Here is a 25183-nt window from a genome sequence, read left to right on the forward strand (position 1 = left end):
TTGACATTGTCGACCACCCCTTTCTCCTGGAAACGTCATCCAACCACGGCTTCACTGACATCGTCCACTCCTGGTTCTCCTCTTATCTCTCTGGCTGCTCATGCTCAGTCTCTTTCACCGGTTCCTCCTCTGTCTCCCACTCCATAACTTGGGTTGTGGGGGAGGGAGGCATCCCCCAAAGGTTCAGTTCTGGATCCCCTTCGATTCTCCAACTACACCCACTCCCTTGAAGAACTCATTCACTCCCCTGGCTTCAACTTCCACCCATCTACGGATGATTTCCAAATCTTCATCTACAGCCCTGATTTCTCTCCCTCTTTGCGATCTCCTACTTGGATGTTCGCTTGTCACATCAAGGTTAACATGTCCAAAACAGAGCTCCTTCTCTTCCCATCCAGACCCCGTCCTCCCCATGACTTTCCCGTCACTGTAGACACCACCACCACAGTTCCCTTCTCACGAGCCCGTAACCTTGGCGTTATCCTCCGTCATTCAACCCAGTCAATCCATCACCAACTCCCGTCGGTCCCACCTTCGTGACACCGCTAAAATCTGCCTTTTCCTCTCCAGCCAAAGTGCTACCACATTAATACATTCGCTTATTCTATCTTGCCTTGATGATCGTATCAGCTTCCTTGCCGACCTCCCAGCCTCCTGTCTCTCCCCACTCCAGTCCGTACTTGAGTCGGCTGCCCGGATTCTTTTTTCTACAGAAAGGTTGAGGCCGTGTTTCCCCACTCCTCAAGAGTGGTTTCCGGCGGTTGTTCATCCATCTCTGCATCAAACAGAAACTCCTCACCATTAGCTGCAAAGCCATCCATCCCCTCGCCCCCTCCTGCCTCACCTCACTCCTCTCCTCCTCCAACCCAGCCCGCACACTCGGCTCCTCTGATGCCAACCTTCTCACTGGGCCTCCATCTCATCTCTCTCACCGCCGACCCCTGGCCCACGACCTGCCTCTGGCCCGGGACGCCCTCCCTCCTCCTATCCCACAGACAACCACTCTCCCCGGCTTCAAAGCCTTCTTGAAGGCCCTTCTCCTCTTTCATTCATCCCCCGTCTCAGCCCCGCAGCCCTTACATCCAGATCTGTCACTTCTTGATGTCACTATTGATGTCTTTTTCCCAGCTCTAGGCAGGGAGCTTGTGGAGGGCAGGGGTTGTGTGTTGTGGTTGGCCGACCCTCCGGGAGATGAGTTTGCAGCCCTAAACACGTCCGCTTCCCACCCACCCCCACCCTCGAGGGGCAGCTAGACCCAGCTCTCTGTAGCTCGTGTCTAGGGGAGATGCCTCCACCTTCTGCAGGAGCCAGGCCTGTGCCCAAGGCCCTGCCCACTCCCCTACCTCCTCCTTTTCCTCCCCTACCTCCTCCTTTTCCTCCCCTACCTCCTCCTTTTCCTCCTCTTCCTCTTCCTCCTCTCCATCCTCCTCCTCTTCCTTCTCCTCCTCCTCTTCCTACTCCTCCTCTTCCTTCTCCTCCTCCTCTTCCTTCTCCTCCTCCTCTTTCTTTTCCTCCTCCTCCTCCTCCTCTCTTCTCTTCTCCTCTTCTTCTCCTCCTCCTCTTCCTTCTCCTCTCCTCTTCTTCTTCTCCTCCTCCTCTTCCTCCTTCTTCTCTTCCTTCTCCTCTCCCTCCTCCTCCCCTCTTCTTCTTCTCCTCCTCCTCTTCCTTCTCCTCTCCTCTTCTTCTTCTCCTCCTCCTCTTCCTCCTTCTCTTCCTTCTCCTCCCCCTCCTCCTCCTCCTCTTCCTCCTCCTTCTCTCCGTCCTCCTCCTCATCTCCTCGTCTTCTTCTCATTCTCCTTCTCTCCTCCTCTCCTCCACCTCCTACTCCTCCTCTCCCTCCTCCTCCTCGTCTCCTCCTCCTCCGCCTCCTCCTCTTCTTCTCCTCCTCCGCCTCCTCATCTCCTCCTCTTCTTCTCCTCCTCCGCCTCCTCATCTCCTCCTCTTCTTCTCCTCCTCCCCTCTTCTTCTCCTCCTCCTCTCCTCCTTCCTCTCGTCTTCTCCTCTTCCTTCTCCTCCTCCTCTTCCTTCTCCTCCTCTTCCTTTTCCTCCTCCTCCTCCTCCTTTTCCTCCTCCTTCTCTTCCTCCTCCTCCTCCTCCTTCTCCTCCTCCTCCTTCAACTCCTCCTCTTTCTCTTTCTCTTCCTCCTCCTCCTCCTGCTTCTCCTCCTCCTCCTTCTACTCCTCCTCTTTCTCCTCCTCCTCCTCCTCCTCCTTCTCCTCCTCCTCCTTCTACTCCTTCTAATCCTCCTCTTTCTCCTCCTCCTTCTCTCCCTCCTCCTCCTCCCCCTCCCCTTCCCCCCCGGCCCCCCCCCCCCCCGGGGGTGCCGGTGCCTATAAAATGTCGGGGTCCCCTTGGCCGGGCGCTGGACACTGCGCCGCCCCGACCTCCCGACGACCCCCGGACCCTCGGACCCCCCGGACCCTTCGGTGCCCGCCGTGCCCTCGGACCCCCGGACCCCCGGTGCCCTCCGTGCCCCCCGGCCCCTCGGTGCCCGCCGTGCCCTCCGTGCCCCCCGGCCCCTCGGTGCCCGCCGTGCCCTCGGACCCCCGGCCCTCGGATCCCCGGCCCCTCGGAGCCCCCGGTGCCCTCCGTGCCCTCTGCCCTTCGGCCCCTCGGCCCCCCCGGCCCCTCGGACCCCCCGGCCCCCCGGTGCCCGCCGTGCCCTGTGCCCCCCGGCCCCTCGGTGCCCCCGGTGCCCTCCGTGCCCTCTGACCCTCGGCCCTCGGCCCCCCGGCCCCTCGGACCCCCCGGAGCCTCGGTGCCCCCGGTGCCCTCTGCCCCTCGGTGCCCTCTGCCCCCCTGCCCTCTGGTGCCCTCCGTGCCCTTTGCCCCCCGGTGCCCTCGGACTTCCCGGCCCCTCGGTGCCCTCGGTGCCCTCGGTGCCCTGTGCCCCCCGGCCCCGCGGTGCTGCCCCGGGGCGCTGGGGAGGCTTGCCCGGGTGTGTGTGGGGGGGGGGGGGCGGGGGGCGGGCCGGATGGCGGGGCCCGGGGGTCCCGGGGGTCCCGGGGGTCCCGGGGGTCTGTGGGCGTCGGGCCGGGCGGGCCCGGGGCTGCGGGTGTGGCGGGTGGAGCGGCGGGCGCCGGCCCCGGTGCCCCCCGAAAGCCACGGACACTTCTTCGTGGGCGACGCCTACCTCGTGCTCCGCTCCCCCCCCGCCGCCGCCCCCACCGCCGCCGCCCACCGCATCCACTTCTGGCTAGGTACCCACACCCACACCCACAACGGCGGGAAAGGGTTTGTTGAACCCTTACTGTGTGCGGAGCACTGTGCTAAGCGCTTGGGAGAGGACAATATAGCAATTAACAGACACATTCCCTGCCCGCAACGAGCCTACATCTCTTCTTCCTTTGGAGAAGTCCCTCTGGGAAAATGGGATCTCTTTAACCTAGTGCAGAAGAGCGCGTGAAATACCACTGTTCAGCTTCTGGCTGGGGAAAAAAAAAAATCTAGACATCCTTCTGCTCTCTAGATCCAACTCAGCGTCCAGAATCAAATTACTCAATGAGTTCCACCGATCTGAAATGCTCTAGAGGAATTCCCATGACCTACTGACCTTGCTTTTACAGCGTCATTTGAGTAATAATAATAATAATAATAATGGCATTTGTTAAACGCTTACTATGTGCAAAGCACTGTTCTAAGCGCTGGGGGGGATACAAGGAAATCAGGTTGTCCCACATCATCATCATCATCATCATCAATCATATTTATTGAGCGCTTACTGTGTGCAGAGCACTGTACTAAGCGCTTGGGAGGCTCACAGTCTTAATCCCCATTTTACAGATGAGGGAACTGAGGCCCAGAGAAGTGAAGTGACTTGCCCAAAGCCACACAGCTTTGGTGGAGTCAGAATTTGAACCCATGACCTCTGACTCCAAAGCCCATGCTCTTTCCACTGAGCCATGCTGCTTCCCCTACAATTATAGTGGAGTACAGTTATAAGCAAACGGGAAGCAGAAGGGAGAGTAAAGACACAGTTGTAAAATGAGTTCTTGAAACTGGGGAAAACGGAGGAGATTCCCCCTAGATTATAAGCAGTCGGCCACAGAGACTAGAACACTGGGTTTGCAATCCCAGGAGCAGATATGAGTTTCTAAACTGCTTTTTGTCTCACTGCCCTAAAGGAGAAAGGGAGTCGATTGTGGTGATGCAGAGAGGAGATTGATAACTACCTTCTAGACTGTAAGCTATCTGTGGGCAGGGAATATGCTTGGTTATTGTTACATTGTACTCCCTTGAGCTCTTACTACAGTGCTCTGCACACAGCAGGTGCTCAGTAAATACAATTGAATGAATGACTAATGGGCACACACAGTCAGAGAGCTTAAGTAATATACTTCTAGGACCGTTTCTACCTCCGAGCGTGTCTCCAGAAGTGAAACAATCAATCAGTGCTAATAATAGTAATAATAATAATGGTACTTGTTAAATGCTTACTATATGCCAAACACCGTTCTAAGCTCTGGGGCAGTTACAAGGTAATTAGGTTATTCCACGCGGGGGTCACGGTCTTTATCCCCATTTTACAGATGAGGGAACTGAGGCAGAGAGAAATTAAGTGACTTGCCCAAAGTCACACAGCTGATAAGTGGCGGGGCCGGCATTAGAACCCACGACCTCTGACTCCCAAGCCCATTCTCTTTCCACTAAGCCTCGCTGCTTCGCATCTACTACTTACTGTGTGCCGAGCAATTACTCATATTTATGCCATGCTTACTGTGGACAAAATGCCATTTTAACTGGTTAAGGAGGTACGGTATGATGGAGTTCTTCTAGACTGTGAGCCCGCTGTTGGGTAGGGACCGTACTCTATATGTTGCCAACTTGTACTTCCCAAGCGCTTAGTTCAGTGCTCTGCACACAGTAAGCGCTCAATAAAGACGATTGAATGAATGAATGAATGGATGAGTTGGTAGGCACAATCCTTGCCTTCACGGAGTTTACAGTCTGGGGAGAAGGGAGGACAGGTGGCCTCCATTGCAACCCTGTCACCAGCCCCGACTCATGAAACCTCCCAGAGTGGATTTTTAAATATAAGACGAGGATCTGTGGGAATTGTTCCCAGCTTTAGTCTAGCGGACATTTGGAAAGCTGGCACCTCTTCACCGCAAGGGAAATGGTGTCTTCCATAGCTCCTGCATTTTGCTCCTTCTTACTGTGCCTCTCCAAAAGGCAATTACTCTAGCCGACAGACAGAGAAACAGCGTGGCTCAGTGGAAAGAGCTCGGGCTTGGGAGTCAGAGGTCATGGGTTCGAATCCCGGCTCTGCCACATGTCTGCTGTGTGACCTTGGGCAAATCACCTCACTTCTCTGAGCCTCAGTTACCTCATCTGTAAAATGGGGATTAAGACTGTGAGCCCCAAGTGGGACAACCTGATCACCTTGTATCCCCCCAGCACTTAGAACAGTGCTTTGCATATAGTAAGCGCTTAAAAAATGCCATTATTATCATCCCCACCTTCAAAGCCTTAGTGAAGGCCCGTCTTCTCCATTAGACTTTCCCTGACTAAGCCCTCCTTTCTCCTTCTCCCACTCCCTTCTGCATCTCCCTGACTCTCTCCCTTCATTCAGCCTCCCTTCCCAGCCTCATAGCACTTTTGTCCAAATCTGTCATTTATTTATGTATGTTAGATGGCCTTACTCACCCGCTAGACTGAAAACTGATTGTGGGCAGGGAAAGTGTCCATTATATTGTTCTGTGATACTCTCCCAAGCGCTTAGTAGAGTGGTCTGTGCACCCTAAGTGCTCAATAAATATGACTAATTGACTGACTGCCTCCAGTCTCCTACCCACCTTTTTCCCTCCTTGGGAGTTCCTACTCCTTCACATTCTCCAGACCAGTGCCCTCCCCATCTTCAAAGTTTCCTGAAAACCTGCCTCCTCCAGGGGGTTTTCCCTACTTAATTTCCACTAATCAATGGTATTTATTAAGCACTCCCTGTGGGCAGTGCACTCTACTAAGTGCTTGGGAGAATTCAAGCAGTGTGGCCTATTGGAAAGATCACGGGCCTGCGAGTCAGAGGGTCTGGGTTCCGATCTACAGTTTGCTTGCTGTGTGACCTTGGGCAAGTCACTTCTCTGTGCCTCAGTTTCCTCAACTCTAAAATGGGAATCCGCTACCTCTTCCCCCTCCCACTTAGACCACGTGAACACCAGGTGAGATAGGGATTGTATCCAACCTGATGAATGGTATCTACCCCAGTTTCAGAACGGTGCTTTGACATAGAGTAAGTGCTTAACAAAGATAATAAAAATGATAATAATCCTAATAATATGCAGTGGAATTGGTGGGCACATTCCTTACCCTCAAGGAGCTTACAGTCTAAAAGCAGAGGCAGACATTAAACTAAATTTTGGGTATGTATGTGAATGTTGTGGGGCTGAAGGCGGGGGGAATTTAAAGTGGGTACAATTCCTAGTGCAAGGGTGCAAGGGGCGAGAAGCAGCATGGCTCAGTGGAAAGAGCGCAGGCTTGGGAGTCAGAGGTCGTGGGTTCGAATCCCACCTCCCCCATATGTCTGCTGTGTGACCTTGGGCAAGTCACTTCACTTCTCTGTGCCTCAGTTCCCTCATCTGTAAAATGGGGATTAAGACTGTGAGCCCCACATGGGACAACCTCATCTCCTTGTATTCCCCCCCCCAGCGCTTAGAACAGTGCTTTGCACATAGTAAGCGCTTAACAAATACCAACATTATTATTATTATTAAGGGTAAGCAGAAGGGAGAAGGAGAATGGGAAATGAGGGCTTAAAGAAGATTTTAGACTGTGAGCCCACTGTTGGGTAGGGACTGTCTCTATATGTTGCCAATTTGTACTTCCCAAGCGCTTAGTACAGTGCTCTGCACATAGTAAGCGCTCAATAAATACTATTGATGATGATGATGATGACTTCAGAGGAGGGGAGTGACATGCCCAGAGCGTTTCTGTACAAAGATGATCCGGGCAGCAGCGTGAAGTATAAACTGAAGTGGGGAGAGACAGGAGGATGGGAGATCAGAGAGGAGGCTGACGCAGTCATCCAGTCAGGATAGGATGAGAGTTGCAGACCACTGTAGTGAGCGCTTGGGAGAGTACGCTAGAAGAATATCCAGACACATGCCCTGCCCACGAGTGTAGTGAGCGCTTGGGAGAGTACGCTAGAAGAATATCCAGAGAGATGCCCTGCCCACAACGAGTTGTGTTTCCTGTTTCAGGGAAAGAATGCAGTCAGGATGAAAGCACAGCAGCCGCCATCTTCACCGTCCAGCTGGATGATTACCTCGGGGGCCGCGCAGTCCAGTACAGAGAGCTGCAGGGCTATGAATCCACTGAATTTGTTGCCTATTTCAAAGGAGGGTTGAAATACAAGGTGAGTCGTTCATTCATTCAGTCAGTTGTATTTCCTGAGCGCTTACTGTGTGCTGAGCACTGTACTAAGCCCTTGGGAAGTACGATTAGAGAAGCAGCGTGGTTCAGTGGAAAAGAGTGTGGTCTTTGGAGTCAGAGATCTGGGTTCAAATCCCCGCTCCACCGATTGTCAGCTGTGTGACTTTGGGCAAGTCACCTGACTTCTCTGGGCCTCAGTTACCTCACCTGTAAAATGAGGATTAAGACTGTGAGCCCCCCATGCGACAACCCGATCACCTTGTAACCTCCCCAGAGCTTAGAACGGTGCTTTGCACATAGTAAGCGCTTAATAAATGCCATTATTATTATTATTATTATTATTGCAATTACGAGCACCATGGCCTAGTGGCAAGAGCCAGGGCTTGAGAGTCAGAGGTCACGGGTTCTGATCCCGGCTCTGCCACTTGTCTGCCGTGTGACCTTGGGTAAGTCACTTCACTTCTCTGTGCCTCAGTTACCTCATCTGTAAAATGGGGATTGAGACTGTGAGCCCCAAGTGGGACAGGGACTGTGTCCAACTGGATTAATTTATAATCTACTCCAGGGCTCAGAACAGTGCCTGGCACATATTAAGCTCTTCACAAATACCACCATTATAATAATTATTATTATTACAATTCAGCAACAAATAGAGGCAATCCCTGCCCACAGAGTGTTCACAGTCTAGTTTCCCAGCCTACAAATTCCAAGCCTGTCTTCCACCCTCAATCGGTGGCATTTACTGAACGTTTAGACTGTGAGCTGGTCGTGGGCAGGGAATGTGTCATATCATCCCCCTTCTAGACTGTGAGCCCGCTGTTGGGTAGGGACCGTCTCTATATTTTGCCAACTTGCACTTCCCAAGCGCTTAGTACAGTGCTCTGCGCACAGTAAGCGCTCAATAAATACAACTGAATGAATGAATGAATGAATCATCCTCTCCCAAGTGCTTCATTCAGTGCTCTGCACGCAGTAAGCGCTCAATAAATACCACTGATTGGTTGACTGTGTGCAGAGCATCATACCACTACTACTAATAATAATGGTATTTGTTAGGTGCTTAACTATGTACTGTACTAAGCGCCGGGGTGGATACAAGCAGATCGGGTTGGACACAGTCCCTGTCCCACGTGGGGCTCACAGTCTCAATCCCCATTTTGCAGATGAGCTAACTGAGGCCCAGAGAAGTGAAGTGACTTGAAGTGTACTAAGCGCTTGGGAGAGTGTAACGGGGAATCTGTCTGTCGTTCTATCGTCTTCTCCCAAGCGCTTAGTACGATGCTCTGCACAAAGTAAACACTCAATAAATAGGATTGAATGAATGAACGTTGGGAGACCCAATCCCTGCTCTGTAGCTTTGACCTAGACTGATGTGTCAAGATGTGAAAATCTTTCTTAATTCAAACCAAAGTTATCTTTGAGGGCAGGGATCATGTCGACTAACTCTAATGGCCTGTCCTAAGCTATCAGATCAGAAATCAATCCGTGTGATTTATGGAGAGCACTGTACCAAGCGCTCAGGAGTAATGACACTTGAGTTAGTAGGCAGGATCCCTGCCTTCAGGAGTTTGCAGTCTGCACAAGAGTAAGCGTTCAGTAAACTTGTTGTGATGGTTTTATTTTATCAATGATGTGCATATAGCTATAATTCTATTTATTCTGATGGTTTTGACACCTATCTACATGTGTGTTTTGATGTCTGTCTCCCCCTTCTAGACTGTGAGCCTGGTGTTGGGTAGGGACCATCTCTATATGTTGCCGACTTGTACTTCCCAAGTGCTTAGTACAGTGCTCTACATGCAGTAAGTGCTCAATAAATACAACTGAATGAATGAATGAATGGTTTGTATAAGTAGTAACTGAGTGTCTTGTCTCTCTGAGCAGAGCTCTGTAATAATAATAATAATAATAATAATAATAATAATGATAATGATAATAATAATAATAATTCAGGTATCTGTTAAGCGTTTACTATGTGCCAGGCACTGTACTAAGTGCTGGGGTGTATACAAGCAAATCGGGTTGGTCACAGTAACTGATACAGATGATGTAACTGAGGCAAAGAGACGTGAAGTGACTTGCCCAAGGTCACACAGCAGACAAGCGGCAGAGCCAGGATTTGAACCCATGGCCTTCCGTCTCCCAGGCCTGGGCTGTAGCCACGACACCGTGCATCAGGGAGTGGGAATTAAGGTGCAGTTGTTCGATAGAGCATGGGCCTTGGAGTCAGAAGGACCTGGGTTCTAATCCCGGCTCCACAACTTGCCCGTTGTGTGACCTTGGGCAAGTCATTTAACTTCCCAGGGCCTCAGTTCTCTCATCTGTAAAATGGGGACTGTGAACCCCATGTGAGACAGGGACCGTGTCCAAACTGATTAGCTTGTATCTACTCCAGCACTTACTACAGGGTGTGGCACATAGTGTTTAACAGATACCATAAAAAGAATAGGTGATGATCCTTGCCCTCAGAAAGCTTACAACCTAATGGCTTTCCCTTTAAGAGAATGAAATCTCACAGTCCGATACGATTGGTAGGGAACTATGATTACCGACCATCCTATCGAGGATAAGCTCTTGGCAACAGTACCCTAAATTTGTCTGGTGATAACTAATCATCCATGACCAAATGGGGGGAAAAATATATAATGCTGTGAGAAGAGATGGTTTGTCAGGAAGGATGTCTTTATCACTTGTAAGAGCGCAACACTAATCTTGCCGTCAGAGCCTGAGAGCCCAAGATAATTGTTGTCATACAGCCATCACTGCTGGAAAATATGAAGAGAGAGAGAGAGAAAGGAAGGAAGGAAGGAAGGAAGAAAGAAAGAGAAAGAGAGAAAGGGAGGGAGGAAGAGAGGAAGGAAGGAAGGGAGGAAGAGAGGAAGGAAGGAAGGGAGGGAGGGAGGAAGGAAGGAAGGGAGGGAGGAAGGAAGGAAGGAAGGAAGGTAGGAAGGAAGGAAGGAAGGAGAGAAAGGAAGGAAGGAGAGAAAGGAAGGAAGGAGAGAAAGGAAGAAAGAGAAAGAAAAAGACAAAGAGAGGGAGGGAGGAACAGAGGAAGGAAGAGAGAGAGGGAGGAAAGGAGGAAGGAAGGAAGGAAGGAAGGAAGGAAGGAAGGAAGGAAGGAAGGAAGGAAGGAAGGAAGGAAGGAAGGAAGGAAGGAGAGAAAGGAAAGAAGGAGAGAAAGGAAGGAAGGAGAGAAAGGAAGAAAGAGAAAGAAAAAGACAGAGAAAGAGAGAAGGGGAGGGAGGAACAGAGGAAGGAAGAGAGGGAGGGAGGAAAGGAGGGAGGAAGGGAGGAAGAAGGAAGGAAGGAAGGAAGGAAGGAAGGAAGGAAGGAAGGACAACAGCTGTTAGGTCTTTCACCATTGCCTCTAGATGATAATAACAATAATAACTGTGATATTTGTTAAGTGCTTACTATATGTTAGGCACTGTATTAAGCACTGCAGTAGATACAAACCAACTGGGTTGGACAGAGTCCTTGTCCCACAAGGGGCTCCTAGTCTTAGTCTCCCTTTTCCAGATGAGGGAACTGAGGCACAGAGAAGTGAAGTGACTTGCCCAAGTTCACACAGCAGACAAGTGGCGGAGCCGGGATTAGAACCCATGACCTTCTGGCTCCAAGGCCCGTGTTCTATCCACTACGCCATGCTGTTTAACTCGGTGAAGCGAGTCTGTGGAGAAAGCAGAAAGGAGGCACTGGGTTAGCTTATGAGGAGAGGCAGAGCCATCTAAGGTAGAAGCAGCATGGTGGAGGGGATAAAACGTGGGTTCTAATCCTGGCTCTGCCACATGTCTGCTGTGTGACCTTGGGCAAGTCACTTTACTTCTCTGTGCCTCAGTTACCTCCTCTGTAAAATGGAGATTAAGACTGTGAGCCCCAAGTGGGACAGGAACTGTGACCAAACTGATTACATTGTATCCACCCCAGCGCTTAGAACACTATTTGGCACATACTAAGTGCTTCACAAATACCACAATCATTATTAATATTATTATGGCTTGAGCACGCTTCAATCTCTCCTTGCTTATAATAATAATAATGATGGCATTTGTTAAGCACTTACTATGTGCAAAGCACTGTTCTAAGCACTGGGAGGATACAAGGCAAGCAAGTTGTCCCACGTGGGACTCACAGTCTTCATCCCGATTTTACAGACGAGGCAACTGAGGCCCAGAGAAGTTAAATGACTTGCCCAAGGTCACACAGCAGACATGTGGAAGAGTCGGGATTCTAACCCATGACCTCTGACTCCGAAGCCCATGCTCTTTCCACTGAGCCACGATGCTTCTCTTAATAATAATAATAATAATAATAATAATAGCATTTATTAAGCGCTTACTATGTGCAAAGCACTTTTCTAAGCACTGAGGAGGTTACAAGGTGATCAGGTTGTCCCACGGGGGGGCTTCACAATCTTCATCCCCATTTTACAGATGAGGTAACTGAGGCCCAGAGAAGTGAAGTGACTTGCCCAAAGTCACACAGCTGGTAATTGGAGGAGCCGGGATTTGAACCCATGACCTCTGACTCCAAAGCCCGGGTTCTTTCCACTGAGCCACGCTGCTTCTTATCTTTAATCGGCCTGATAAAGCATCTGAGCAGAGTTTCTCTCACAGGCCCCGCTCTTGCCTACAGGAAGCAGAAGGGACATTTCAATCGTTCAATCAATCAGTGATATTTATCGAGTGCTTACTACTACTACTAATAATAATGTTGGTATTTGTTAAGCGCTTACTATGTGCAAGGCACTGTTCTAAGCGCTGGGGAGGTTGCGAGGTGATCGGGTTGTCCCACGGGGAGGCTCACAATTTTAATCCTCATTTTACAGATGACGTAACTGAGGCACGGAGAAGTTAAGTGACTTGCCCAAAGTCACACAGCTGATAGTTGGCGGAGCTGTGCAGAGCACTGGCCTAAGCTCTTGGGAGAGGAGGACAAAACAAGAGAGTTGCTAGACACTTTACCTGCCCACAGAGATGATGATCAATCAATCAATCATATTTATTGAGCGCTTACTGTGTGCAGAGCACTGTACTATGCGCTTGGGAAGTACAAGTTGGCAACATATAGAGACGGTCCCTACCCAACAGTGGGCTCACAGTCTAGAAGGGGGATGATGGTATTTGTTAAGCGCTTACTATGTGCAAAGCACTGTTCTAAACGCTGGGGAGTTTACAAGGTGATCAGGTTGTCCCATGGAGGGCTCACAGTTTAAGTCCCCATTTTGCAGATGAGGTAACTGGGGCCCAGAGAAGTGAAGTGACTTGCTCAAAGTCACACAGCTGACAATTGGCAGAGCTGGGATTTGAACCCATGACCTCTGACTCCAAAGCCTGTGCTCTTTCCACTGAGCCACCCGGCTTCTCTGAGGACTTAGGGTCTTGAGACATTTCCAAACTCTTCTTTCTTGCTTTCTGGACACAGGCTGGAGGTGTCGCTTCAGGCTTCAATCACGTCATCACCAACGAGCTGTCGGCCAACAGGCTCCTTCACGTCAAGGGCCGCCGGGTGGTCAGGGCCACCGAAGTGCCCCTCAGCTGGGCCAGCTTCAACCGGGGGGACTGCTTCATCGTCGACTTGGGACCGGTGAGGCCATATTCTCCGCGGGGCAGGGAGGTGGGGGTGGAGGGGAGCCCCAGCAGACCCAACCTGTCTAGCCAGAGGGGCCTCACTTGATAATAATAATAATAATAATAACTGTGATAATGGTTAAGCGCTTACTACGCGCCAGGCACCGTCCGAAGAGCTGAGGTAGATGCAAGCAGCAGCTGAGGTAGATGAGAAGCAGCGTGGCTCAGCTGAAAGAGCCCGGGCTTGGGAATCAGAATTCGTGGGTTCTAATCCCGGCTCCGCCACATGTCCGCTGTGTGACTTTGGGCAAGTCGCTTAACTTCTCTGAGCCACAGTTACCTCATCTGTAAAATGGGAATGAAGACTGTGAGCCCCACGTGGGACAACCTGATCACCTTGTATCCCCCCTCCAGCGCTTAGAACAGTGCTTTGCATATAGTAAGTGCTTAATAACTGTCATCATCATTATTATTATTATTACAAACTGATCACCTTGTATCCGCCCCAGCGCTTAGAACAGTGCTTTGCATATAGTAAGTGCTTAACAAATACCATCATTATTATTATCATTATTACAAAGTGATCACCTTGTACCCCCCCAGTGCTTAGAACAGTGCTTTGCATATAGTAAGTGCTTAACAAATGCCATCATTATTATTATTTATTACTTAAGCAAATCGGGTTGCTACCATCCCTGTCCCACATGGGGCTCACAGTCTTAATCCCTGTATTCCAAATGAAGGAACTGAGGCCCAGAGAAGTGAAGTGACTTGTCCAAGGTCACCCAGCAGACAGGTGGAAGAACTGGGATTAGAACCCAGGTCCTTCTGACTCCCAGGCCCAAACTGAGTCCACTAGGCCATAATCATCCTCATCCAGAGAAGCAGTGTGGCTCAATGGAAAGAGCCTGGGCTTGGGAGTAAGAGGTCATGGGTTCAAATCCCGGCTCTGCCACTTGTCAGCTGTGTGACTTTGGGCATGCCACTTCACTTCTCTGGGCCTCAGTTACCTTATCTGTAAAATGGGGATGAAGACTGTGAGCCCCACGTGGGACAACCTGATCACCTTGTATCCTCCCCAGCACTTAGAATGGTGCTTTTCATATAGTAAGCACTTAACAAATGCCATTATTATTATTATTATTATCCTAATCACAACACTAGTGTTAAGCCTTTACTATGTGCCATGTACTATACAAAGCGCTGGATAGATACAAGATAACCAGGAAGGTCAAGGACCCCATCCCACATGGGGCTTCCAGTCTAAGTAGGAGGGAGGCGAGGAAACTGAGGCCTAGAAAAGTGAAGTGACTTGCCCAAGATCAAACAGCAGACAAGAACCAGAGCCAGGATTAGAATCCAGGGCCTGTGACTCCCAATCCCAGGATCTTTCCACTACGCCACACTGCTTCTCTGCTAAGTGGTCCTCCTCACCAACTCTGGTTGGTGAACGGTAATAAAAGATTAATCTTTTAGCTCGTGATTCTTCATTAATTTCAGATTATCAAAGTGATTTAGTTACTCCTTGTCCCGTGACAGAAATGCATGACTTTCAACAGCCGTTTCTTCATACCCTACTGCCCTCTTGCTCAATTCCCATGGCTTCGGAACTAGATTCTAGATTCTTTTTTAAATTGAAAACCATTTTGCTCTCGTATGGGGGAGTGGAGTGGGGTGTGTGTATGTGTGTGTGTATTTGTGTAAACGCGTCTACCTACTCTATAATTAGTGGCAAACATTTTCAATGAATCAGTGGTATTTACTGAGTGCTTCCTGTGGGCAGCGCACTGTAGTAAACATTTGGAAGAGTACAATACAGACGCTTCAATTCAAAGAGGTTGACATTTTCACAGGACAGCTGTGAAATCGGGTTTAAAATGACATTTGACACTTAGTAAGTGCGTAACAAATGCCATTTGAAAAATCCATTTCTGAGGTAATAATAGAAATATTACCTCAGAAATGGCTTCTTAAAAATTGAATTATTATTCTATTATTTATGTATCTATTAAGCACTTACTAAGTGCCAAGCACTGTATTCATTCATTCATTCAATCATATTTATTGAGTGCTTACTGTGTGCAGAGCACTGTACTAAGCACTTGGGAAGTACAAGTTCTCCCCCTTCTAGACTGTGAGCCTGCTGTTGGGTAGGGACCATCTGTATATGTTGCCAACTTGTACTTCCCAAGCGCTTAGTACAGTGCTCTGCACACAGTAAGCGTTTAATAAATACGATTGAATGAATGAATGAACTAACATATAGAGACGGTCCCTACCCAACAACGGGCTCACAGTCTAGAAGGGGGAGACAGACAACAAAACGAAACAAAACTGTACTAAACACTAAGGTAGCAACAAGCTAATCGTATTGGACACAGTCCCTATTCCACGTGGGGCTCACAGTTTTAATGCCCATTTTACAGATGAGGGAACTGAGGCCCAGAGAAATGAAGTGACTTGCCCAAGTTCACATAGCTGGCACGTGTCAGAGCCGGGATTAGAACCCAGGTGGCAGAGTCAGGATTAGAACCCAGGTCTTTCTGAGTCCCTGGCCCATGCTCTATCCACTAGGCCACGGTGCTTCTATGTGGTCTGATCGAGTCCTCCGTTCCTCTCCTGAGAAGGCAGTGAAAGGAGGACTTCATCATCATCATCATCAATCGTATTTATTGAGCGCTTACTATGTGCAGAGCACTGTACTAAGCGCTTGGGAAGTACAAATTGGCAACATATAGAGACAGTCCCTACCCAACAGTGGGCTCACAGTCTAAAAGGGGGAGACAGAGAACAAAACCAAACATACTAACAGAATAAAATAAATAGAATAGATATGTACAAATAAAATAAATAGAGTAATAAATATGTACAAACATATATACATATATACAGGTGCTGTGGGGAAAGGAAGGAGGTAAGATGGGGGGGATGGAGAGGGGGACGAGGGGGAGAGGAAGGAAGGGGCTCAGTCTGGGAAGGCCTCCTAGGACTTGTTGGGAGAACTTCACACACCCCACCTCACTGAGGCTCACTGACTCAAAAGGAGCTACTTATGTAAGCAAAGGCCAAACATGATCAATCTGTAACGTTATCCTAACAGATCACTGGAAAAGAGCACGGGCTTTGGAGTCAGAGGTCATGGGTTCAAATCCCGGCTCTGCCAATTGTCAGCTGTGTGACTTTGGGCAAGTCACTTCACTTCTCTGTGCCTCAGTTACCTCATCTGTAAAATGGGGATGAAGACTGTGAGCCCCACGTGGGACAACCTGATTACCTTGTAAGCTCCCCAGCGCTTAGAACAGTGCTTTGCACATAGTAAGCGCTTAATAAATGCCATTATTATTATTATTATCACTGAAAACTCCCGAGTTTTTAACCAACTGAAAACAAAGCGGGATCATTTAAACTCTTGTCATATGCGATCCAATTTTCCCCGACCCGTAGCGACTCCAGGGACACATCTCTCCCAGAACGCCCCACCTCCATCTGCAATTGTTCTGGATCCACAGAGTTTTCTTGGTCAAAATACAGAAATGGTTTATCATTGCCTCCTTCTGTGCAGTAAATTTGAGTCTCTGCCCTCAACTCTCTTCCATACCGCTGCTACCCAACACTGGAGAGTTTTGACTTCTAACAGATTGCTTTCCACTGTCTAGCCACTGGCCATGCTAAGAATGGAATGGGTAGGCCTCTGCTTCACTCTCTCCCATGCATGAAACTGGTAGAGTATTGGGAACTCTTCAGATGTGCTCTTGAGAGGGGATTTAAACTCTACCGTAAACCTAATTGAGTTCTGCTTTTCTTCTGAACAACGATAATAAGAATTGCGGTATTTAAGCGCTTACGCTACACCAAGTCCTGGGATAGGTGAAAGATAATCAGATTGGACACAATTCCTGCCCCACATGGGGCTCACAGTCTAAGGTATTTAATCGTCTTAGGCACGAAGAAGTTTGGTGAATTGCCCAAGGTCACAAGGCAGGAGAGTGGCAGAGCTATGTTTGGAATTCAGGTCCTCTGACTCCCAAGTCTGGGCTCTTTCCACTAGGCCAGGACTGATTGCCACCCAGATTTGATTTTTATATCTGTACCCACCTTTATCTCCCAATTTGCCTGCAAAGCATTTGCATTCTCTGGCCCCTAGGAAACCTAGCCCTGTTTGTTCAGACGGTGGGGTGAAGATTGGAATTAAACTGCAGATTGGAATTAAACCGCAAGAATGCCATCTTCTTGTCTTGCCGTTGAACCTTGCAAGGGGAAGGCAGGGACAGAGACCCCTCTAAATAACGAGGAGAAACAGTCATTTGCAAACGGAGTTTTGTGGTCTGATTACTAGAACCTTCCTGGGAGAACTGCTGAAGTATCATTTTTTTCAAATGGCATTTGAGTGCTCCAGTGACCCAGGCACTGTACTAAGCACCGGCATAGATACAAACTAATCAGGTTGGACGCAGTCCATGTTCCACTTGAGTTCACAGTCTTTATCTCCATTTTACAGATGAGGAAACACGGAGAAGTTAAGCAGCTTGCCTTGTATCACATAGATGCCTAGTGGCAGAGCCAAGGCATTATTATCATTATATTTAAATACTTACTGCATGCCAGGTACTAGGCTAACTGCTGAGGTGGATAGAAGCAAATTGGGTTTGACACAGTCCCTGTCCCTCATGACGCTCGCAGTCTTAATCCCCATTTTGCAGACGGGGTAACCGAGGCCCAGAGAAGTGAAGTCAGGCGCTGTACTAAGTGCTGGGGTGGATACAAGCAAATCAGGCTGGACACAGTCCCTGTCCCACATGACGCTCACAGTCTTAATCCCCATTTTACAGATGGGGTAACCAAGGCCCAGAGAAGTGAAGTCAGGCACTGTACTAAGTGCTGGGGTGGATACAAGCAAATCAGGCTGGACACAGTCCCTGTCCCACGTGTCACTCACAGTCTTAATCCCCATTTTACAGATGGGGTAACAGAGGCCCAGAGAAGTGAAATGGTCACAGAGCAGACAATTGGCAGAGCTGAGATTAGAACCTAGGTCCCCCGACTTCAGATCTGTGAGCTTCCCCCCATAGCTCTCTGCCTCCCTAAATTACAGGTATTAGACAGAAGGCCCAAAACAGATTAAAATCAACATGATATGCAGACTTTGGTGCTTTTACATTTGGCTATCCTGTCAGTTGCAAGGAATAGCACTTAGTACAGTGCTGCACACTCAGTAAGCGCTCAGTAAATACCAGTGATTGTGGTCAGGGAGTGAGTCTACCAACTCTGTACTGTACTCTTCCCAGTGTGCAGTCCAGTACTCTGCACACAATAAGAGTTCAAGAATTAATAACTGACCTATGTGCAGTGAGTTAAGAAACAGCAGTCCTGTGGTAAAGGCAACCACTTTGAATTGAAGGGCCTGTTTATTTGTTGTGTTTTACTCTCCCAAGCACTTAGTAAAAATAATAATTAGGGTATTTGTTAAGCGCTTACTCTTTGCCAAGCACTGTTCTATGTAAGCGCTGGGGTAGATACAAGGTAATCGGGTTGTCCCACGTGGGGCTCACAGTCTTTATCCCCATTTTACAGATGAGATAACTGAGGTGCAGAGAAGTGAAGTGGCCTGCCCAAGGTCACACAGCAGACAAGTGGCGGAGCCGGGGTTAGAACCCGTGGCCTCAATCAATCAATCAATCAATCAATCAATCAATCAATCATATTTATTGAGCGCTTACTGTGTGCAGAGCACTGTACTAAGCGCTTGGGAAGTACAAGTTGGCAACACATATAGATAGTCCCTACCCAACAGCGGGCTCACAGTCTAAAAGAGGGAGACAGAGAACAAAACCAAACATACTAACAAAATAAAATAAATAGAATAGATATGTACAAGTAAAATAAATAAATAAATAAATAAATAGAGTAATAAATATGTACAAACATATATACATATCATCATCATCATCATCAATCGTATTTATTGAGCGCTTACTGTGTGCAGAGCACTGTACTAAGCGCTTGGGAAGTACAAATTGGCAACATATAGAGACAGTCCCTACCCACCAGTGGGCTCACAGTCTAAAAGGGGGAGACAAAACCAAACATACTAACAAAATAAAATAAATAGAATAGATATGTACAAGTAAAATAAATAAATAAATAGAGTACTAAATATGTACAAACATATATACATATATACAGGTGCTGTGGGGAAGGGAAGGAGGTAAGATGGGGGGGACTGGGCTCTTACCGCTAAGACACGCTGCTTCTAGTACAGTGTTCTGCACATAGTAAGGGCTCAATCAGTATGATTGGCTGATTGACTGACTGTGTGACCCACATGCCGTGAAGAGGAAATCCTGCCTCCATACCTTTATGGACTACTTGGAAATTGTACCTGTAAGCACTCAATCAGTGGTATTTATTGCATGCTTTAATGTGTACAGACAGTGTACTAAGCATTTGTAAATAATAATAATAATAATGATGGCTTTTGTTAAGCGCTTACTATGTGCAAAGCACTGTTCTAAGCATTGGAGGGGCATACAAGGTGATCAAGTTGTCCCACGTGGGGCTCACAGTCTTAATCCCCATTTGACAGATGAGGTAACTGAGGCTCAGAGAAGTTAAGTGACTTGCCCAAGGTCACACAGCAGATATGTGGTGGAGCCGGAAGTCGAAGTCATGACCCCTGACTCCAAAGCCCGTGGTCTTTCCACTGAGCCACGCTGCTTCTCAATACAATACCAGTGAGTTGGTAAACATATTCCTTGCCCACAACAAGGTTACAGTTCTCTGGTAGAAGACAAGTACAGTGCTCTGCACACAGTAAGCGCTCAATAAATTCAATTGAATGAATGACATTAAACTGAAAAGGAAAATTCTACCAAGGCACGTGGAGGGTCCTAGGAATAGACATTTTTCTTATTATAGGTAATATTATCTCCAGAGACAGAGCACAAACTGGCTGACTGGAGTTCTGGATTCCCCTCCAGTTATTATTTTTTTTAATGATATTTGTTATGCGCTTACTACGTGCCAGGCACTGTACAAAGCGCTGGCGTAGATACGAGATAATCAGGTTGTCCACCGTCCACGTCCCACTTGGGTTGCTCAGTCTTAATCCCACATTACAGATGAGGAAACCGAGGCCCAGAGAAGTGAAGTGACCTTCCCAAGATCACAAAGCTGGCAAGTGGAAGAGCCAAGATTAGGATACGGGTCCTCTGACTCCGGGGCCTGAGCTCTTTCCACGAGGCCACGCTGATTCATAGTCTGATTCATAGTCACATGCCCTGCTTTGTGTTGTTACTTAAATGACTCAAGAAATCTTGCTTCCTTGAGAAAAATGCAACAGTGTTTCCATGTCTGTTTTTATCCAGAGTTAGGCTCTGGATAGAATATCATTAATATGGTATTTGTTAGGTGTTTACTATGCACCAATCAGTCAATCAATAGTATTTATTGAGCTCTTACTGTGTGCAGAGCACTGTACTAAGCGCTTGGGAAGTACAAGTTGGCAACATATAGAGACGGTCCCTACCCAACAGTGGGCTCACAGTCTAAAAGGGGGAGACAGAGAACAAAACCAAACATACTAACAAAATAAAATAAATAGAATAGATATGTACAAGTAAAATAAATAAATAAATAAATATGTGCATACATATATACAGGTGCTGTGGGGAAGGGAAGGAGGTAAGATGGGGGATGGAAAGGGGGATGACGGGGAGAGGAAGGAAGGGGCTCAGTCTGGGAAGGCCTTCTGGAGGAGGTGAGCTCTTAGTAGGGTCTTGAAGGGAGGAAGAGAGCTAGCTTGGTGGATGGCACTGTACACCGGGCACTGTACTAAGCATTGGAATAATGGTGTTTGTTCATTCATTCATTCATTCATTCAATCGTATTTATTGAGCGCTTACTGTGTGCAGAGTACTGTACTAAGCGTTTGGGAATTACAAGTTGGCAACATATAGAGACGGTCCCTACCCAACAGCGGTCTCACAGTCTAGAACTAGAACTGTGAGCACTGTTAAGTGCTTACTATGTGCCAGACAATTTACTAAGTGCCAGGGTGGATCCAGGTTTATGAGGTTGGACACAGTCTCTGACCCATGTGGGGCTCACAGTCTCAATCCCCATTTTACAGATGAGGTAACTGAGGCCCAGAGAAGTGAAGTGACTTGTCCAAGGCCACACAGCAGACAAGTGGCGGAGCTGGGATTAGAACCCAGGTCCTTCTGACTCCCAAGCTCTGGCCATCTTCTAGACTTGTGAGCCTGCTAATGGGTAGGGACCGTCTCTATATGTTACCAACTTGTACTTCCCAAGAGCTTAGTACAGTGCTCTGCGCACAGTAAGCACTCAATAAATACGATTGAATGGATGAATAAATACGATTGAATGAATGAATGAATGAATTAGAGAAGCAGTGTGGTTCAGTGGAAAGAGCCCAGGCTTGGGAGTCAGCGTTCATGGGTTCAAATCCCGGATCAGCTGCTTGTCAGCTGTGTGACTTTGGGCAAGTCACTTAACTTCTCTGTGCCTCAGTTACCTCATCTGTAAAATGGGGATTAAGACTGTTAGCCCCCCGTGGGACAACATGACCACTTTGTATCCTCCCCAATGCTTAGAACAGTGCTTTACGTGTAGTAAGTGCTTAACAAATGCCATCATTATTATTATTATTATTAAGCCACACTGCTTCTCATCAATGCAGTGAGGCTGAGGGTAGGGTGAGTATCAGAGTGCTTAAAGGAATACAGGCCCATGTACAGAGGCGATGCAGAGAGGAAAAAAAACAGGGTGGGGAAATGACAGATTAGTCAGAGAAAGCTTCTTGGCGGAGATATTTTAGTAGGGAAGTTTAATTTAATTGGAGACCAAATGAGGATTTGGAGAAATATTTTCTTTAAAAAAAAAATAAACCCCTCTGGGTCGATTGAATAAAACGTTACTTTGTGTGTGGAATAGAACCAAAACTTCTCTGAATTGAGCAAGTGTTTGGAACTGCTTCGCTTATTCCCAGCTTTGCACGTACTGACTTCAGGATCGTAGAGATCTGTTTGTTGGAGATTGGCATAAAGTCACTGCCCTCCTCCCCAGAGTACAAGTACACTATTATTAGTATTAATATTTATTTAGCGCCTACTGTGTGCAAAGCACTGTATTAAGGGCTTGGGTGAGTACAATAGGACCTCAAACACATTCCCTGCCCACAAGGAACTCACACTACAAACAAGGCTGAAGCTAATGCAGTGTACTGGCTTTAATACCTTGGCTTTGTAATGCTAGAAAATGAAGGAAAAAATTCAGTTTCCTTTGCTGTTTTCTCTTGATGAAATCATGAATTCAGTATCCACACCCCTGTGTCCTCTCACCTGGATATAATGAGGTTTTTCTCTTCTTAGCACGGAAGAATTTGCAGTGGAAATTTTTGCATTATGGTGGAGGCTATGTTGAATTTGTATTTTTAAAACGCCTGTAATGAATAGAAAAAAAAATAATTCATCAGTCACAATGATAATAATAACTGCATTATTTGTGAAGTGCTTACTATTTCTGCCAAGCACTAGAAGCCCTGGGGTAGATACAGGATAATTGGGTCCCACATGGGTCTCACAGCCTAAGTAGGAGGGAGAACAGGGATTGAACCTCCATTTTGCAAGTGAGGGAACTGAGGAACAGAGAAGTGAAGTGACTTGTCCAAATCACACAGCAGAGGAGTGGCAAAGGTAGAATTAGAACCTGGGTCCTCTGACTCCCAAGCCCCTGCTCTTTCCACTATGCACTCCTACTTCCCAAAGGGGAAATATCACAGAACTAAGAAAATAACTGCAAAAAATGAAAATATTATTTTGTTCCTTGATGTAGAAAGTAGCCTGTAACTCAAAATGTGAGTTTGGCTTTTTTGTTGTTGTTGTTTTTTATTTAGTTACTTGTAAGATATTTTGATGGTTTTTATTGGTGTGTAGATCCTGGGCAAACTCCTGTCTTTAGAAATATACTTGTTGTTAAGAATGTAAATGTGTTTTTCAGAGGAGAAAAATGGCTACTCTATTAGAAAATGTCAGGTGAAGTGCTTATATTTTCCAAAGCTAAATTTACCAGCCAACAGAAAACAGGAAACCTCCACCCAACAGAAAAATAATTTGAAGCCTCAATGAAAACACTGAGGAAGTCTCAGGAAAACTTCAACATTCCTTAAAGGTGGTACACTTTAAAATTCTTCTTTCACTGAGTTTTAGACAGGCACTAATTAAATCGAGCATGGTTTCACAACATGCCTTTGAAATGAAGCGATGTGGCCTAGTGGAAAGAATCTGGACCTGGGAGTACGAGGATTTGGGTTCGAATCCCAGCTCTGCTGATTGCTTGTTGTGTGACCTTGGGCAAGTCCCTCAGTTTCCTCATCTGTGTAATGGGGGTTCAATACCTGTTCTGTCTCCTATTTAAACTGCGAGCTCCATGGGGGACAGGGACTATGTCCAATCTAACTTGTATCTACCCCAGCACTTAGTACAGTGCTTGGCACATAGTAAGTCGCTAACAAATATTAAAAATAATTAGTTAGGAACCTGTTCTATTCATCAGTTTAATAGAGGGATGAAATAATTCATCAAGAATATTTATTGAACTCTACTGTTCTAAATACTGGGGAGAGTACAATAGAGTGAGCAAACACAATCCCTGCCCTTAGGATATTATAGTCTAGGAGTAGTATATGGCTTTTTAACAGTATTTGTTAAGCATTTTCAATGTGTCAGGCACTGTGCTAAGCATTCATTTATTCACTCATTCATTCGTATTTATTGAGTGCTTACTGTGTGCAGAGCACTGTACTAAGCGCTTGGGAAGTACAAGTCGGCAACATATAGAGATGGTCCCTACCCAACAACAGGCTCACAGTCTAGAATGGGGAGGCAGACAACAAAACAAAGCATATTAACAAAATAAAATAAACAGAATAGTAAATATGTACAAGTAAAATAAATAGAGTAATAAATCTGTATAAACATATATACAGGTGCTGTGGGGAGGGGAAGGAGATAGGGCGGGGGGTGGGGAGGGGGAGAGGAAGGAAGGGGCTCAGTCTGGGAAGGCCTCCTGGAGGAGGTAAAAAGCACTGGGGTAAATACAGTCCTTGTCCCACATAAGGCTCACAGTCTTAATTCCCATTTCCCAGAGGTGATAACTGAGCCCCAGAGCAGTGGAGTGACTTGCCCAAGGTCATACAGCAGACAAGTAGCAGAGCTAGGATCAGAACTCAGGTCCTCTGACTCTCGGGCACAGGTTCTTTCCACCAGGCCCCGCCGCTTCTTGGGTATAAACAGTAGCCACGTCTAGATGAATCAGGCACTTTTTTGAGTGGATTATTGTCCCTGAAAATAGCTCTTTGCATCCAGTTGGCCGCAATGCATATTCTCACTGTGTGTTTTGGATGGAGAGCGGTGGGGAAATTAGGAAGTTCTTCCAAGCTCGGGTATATTTCTGGGAAGGAGACGATTGCGGTGTGGGAAGAAATATATATATATATATATATATATATATATATATATATATATATATATATATATATATATATATATATATATATATATATACACACACACACACATATACACACACACACACACGCACACATATATGCATATATGTATGCTTGCAGAACCTCGAGAAAAGCATGAGCTTTTCTTAAGGTGGGTTTCATCAGGTAAGTAAGCCCCCCAACCCCCTTCTGCCCCAAGCTAGGAGAACCAGTAAATGATGAGCCAAATGCATCATTATTAGCCTAAGTGGCAATCAGTGATTTGTGGGACGGGGTGCTCTACTCTGTCTCACTCTCCACCCTGAGAAGCAGTGTTTCCTAGCAGAAAGAGCCCAGACGTGAGAGTTAGAGGAGCAGGGTTCTAATCCCGGCTCCGCCACTCGTCTGCTGCGTGACCTTGAACAAGTCACTTCACTGCTTTGGGCCCCCATTGTCTCAACCATAAAATGGGGATCCAATACCTCTTCTCCCCTTTAGACTGAGAGCCCCATGTGGGACAGGAGCGCTGTCCAACTTGAACATGTTTATTGATCACTTATGGTGTGCAGAGCACTGTACTACTACTATCAATCAATCAATCAATCAATCGTATTTATTGAGCGCTTACTATGTGCAGAGCACTGTACTAAGCGCTTGGGAAGTACAAATTGGCATCACATAGAGACAGTCCCTACCCAACAGTGGGCTCACAGTCTAAAGGGGAGAAGAGGTATTGGAT

The 25183-nt window shown here is 47.3% G+C and overlaps 1 protein-coding gene across 1 annotated transcript in view; it reads left to right on the top strand.

Moving 5' to 3' along the window:
* The first annotated feature begins 2337 nt into the window (after positions 1 to 2337).
* The window catches only part of SCIN (scinderin), a 77534-nt gene continuing 54688 nt past the window's right edge, over positions 2338 to 25183 (top strand). Inside the window, exons 1-5 of the mRNA XM_038759760.1 lie at positions 2338 to 2692; positions 2754 to 2938; positions 3023 to 3200; positions 7197 to 7351; positions 12793 to 12954. Coding sequence (XP_038615688.1) covers positions 2338 to 2692; positions 2754 to 2938; positions 3023 to 3200; positions 7197 to 7351; positions 12793 to 12954 — 1035 coding nt within the window. The remainder of the gene's footprint in view (positions 2693 to 2753; positions 2939 to 3022; positions 3201 to 7196; positions 7352 to 12792; positions 12955 to 25183) is intronic.

This window comes from Tachyglossus aculeatus, chromosome 2 (genome assembly GCF_015852505.1).
Source record: "Tachyglossus aculeatus isolate mTacAcu1 chromosome 2, mTacAcu1.pri, whole genome shotgun sequence".
NCBI lineage: Eukaryota > Metazoa > Chordata > Mammalia > Monotremata > Tachyglossidae > Tachyglossus > Tachyglossus aculeatus.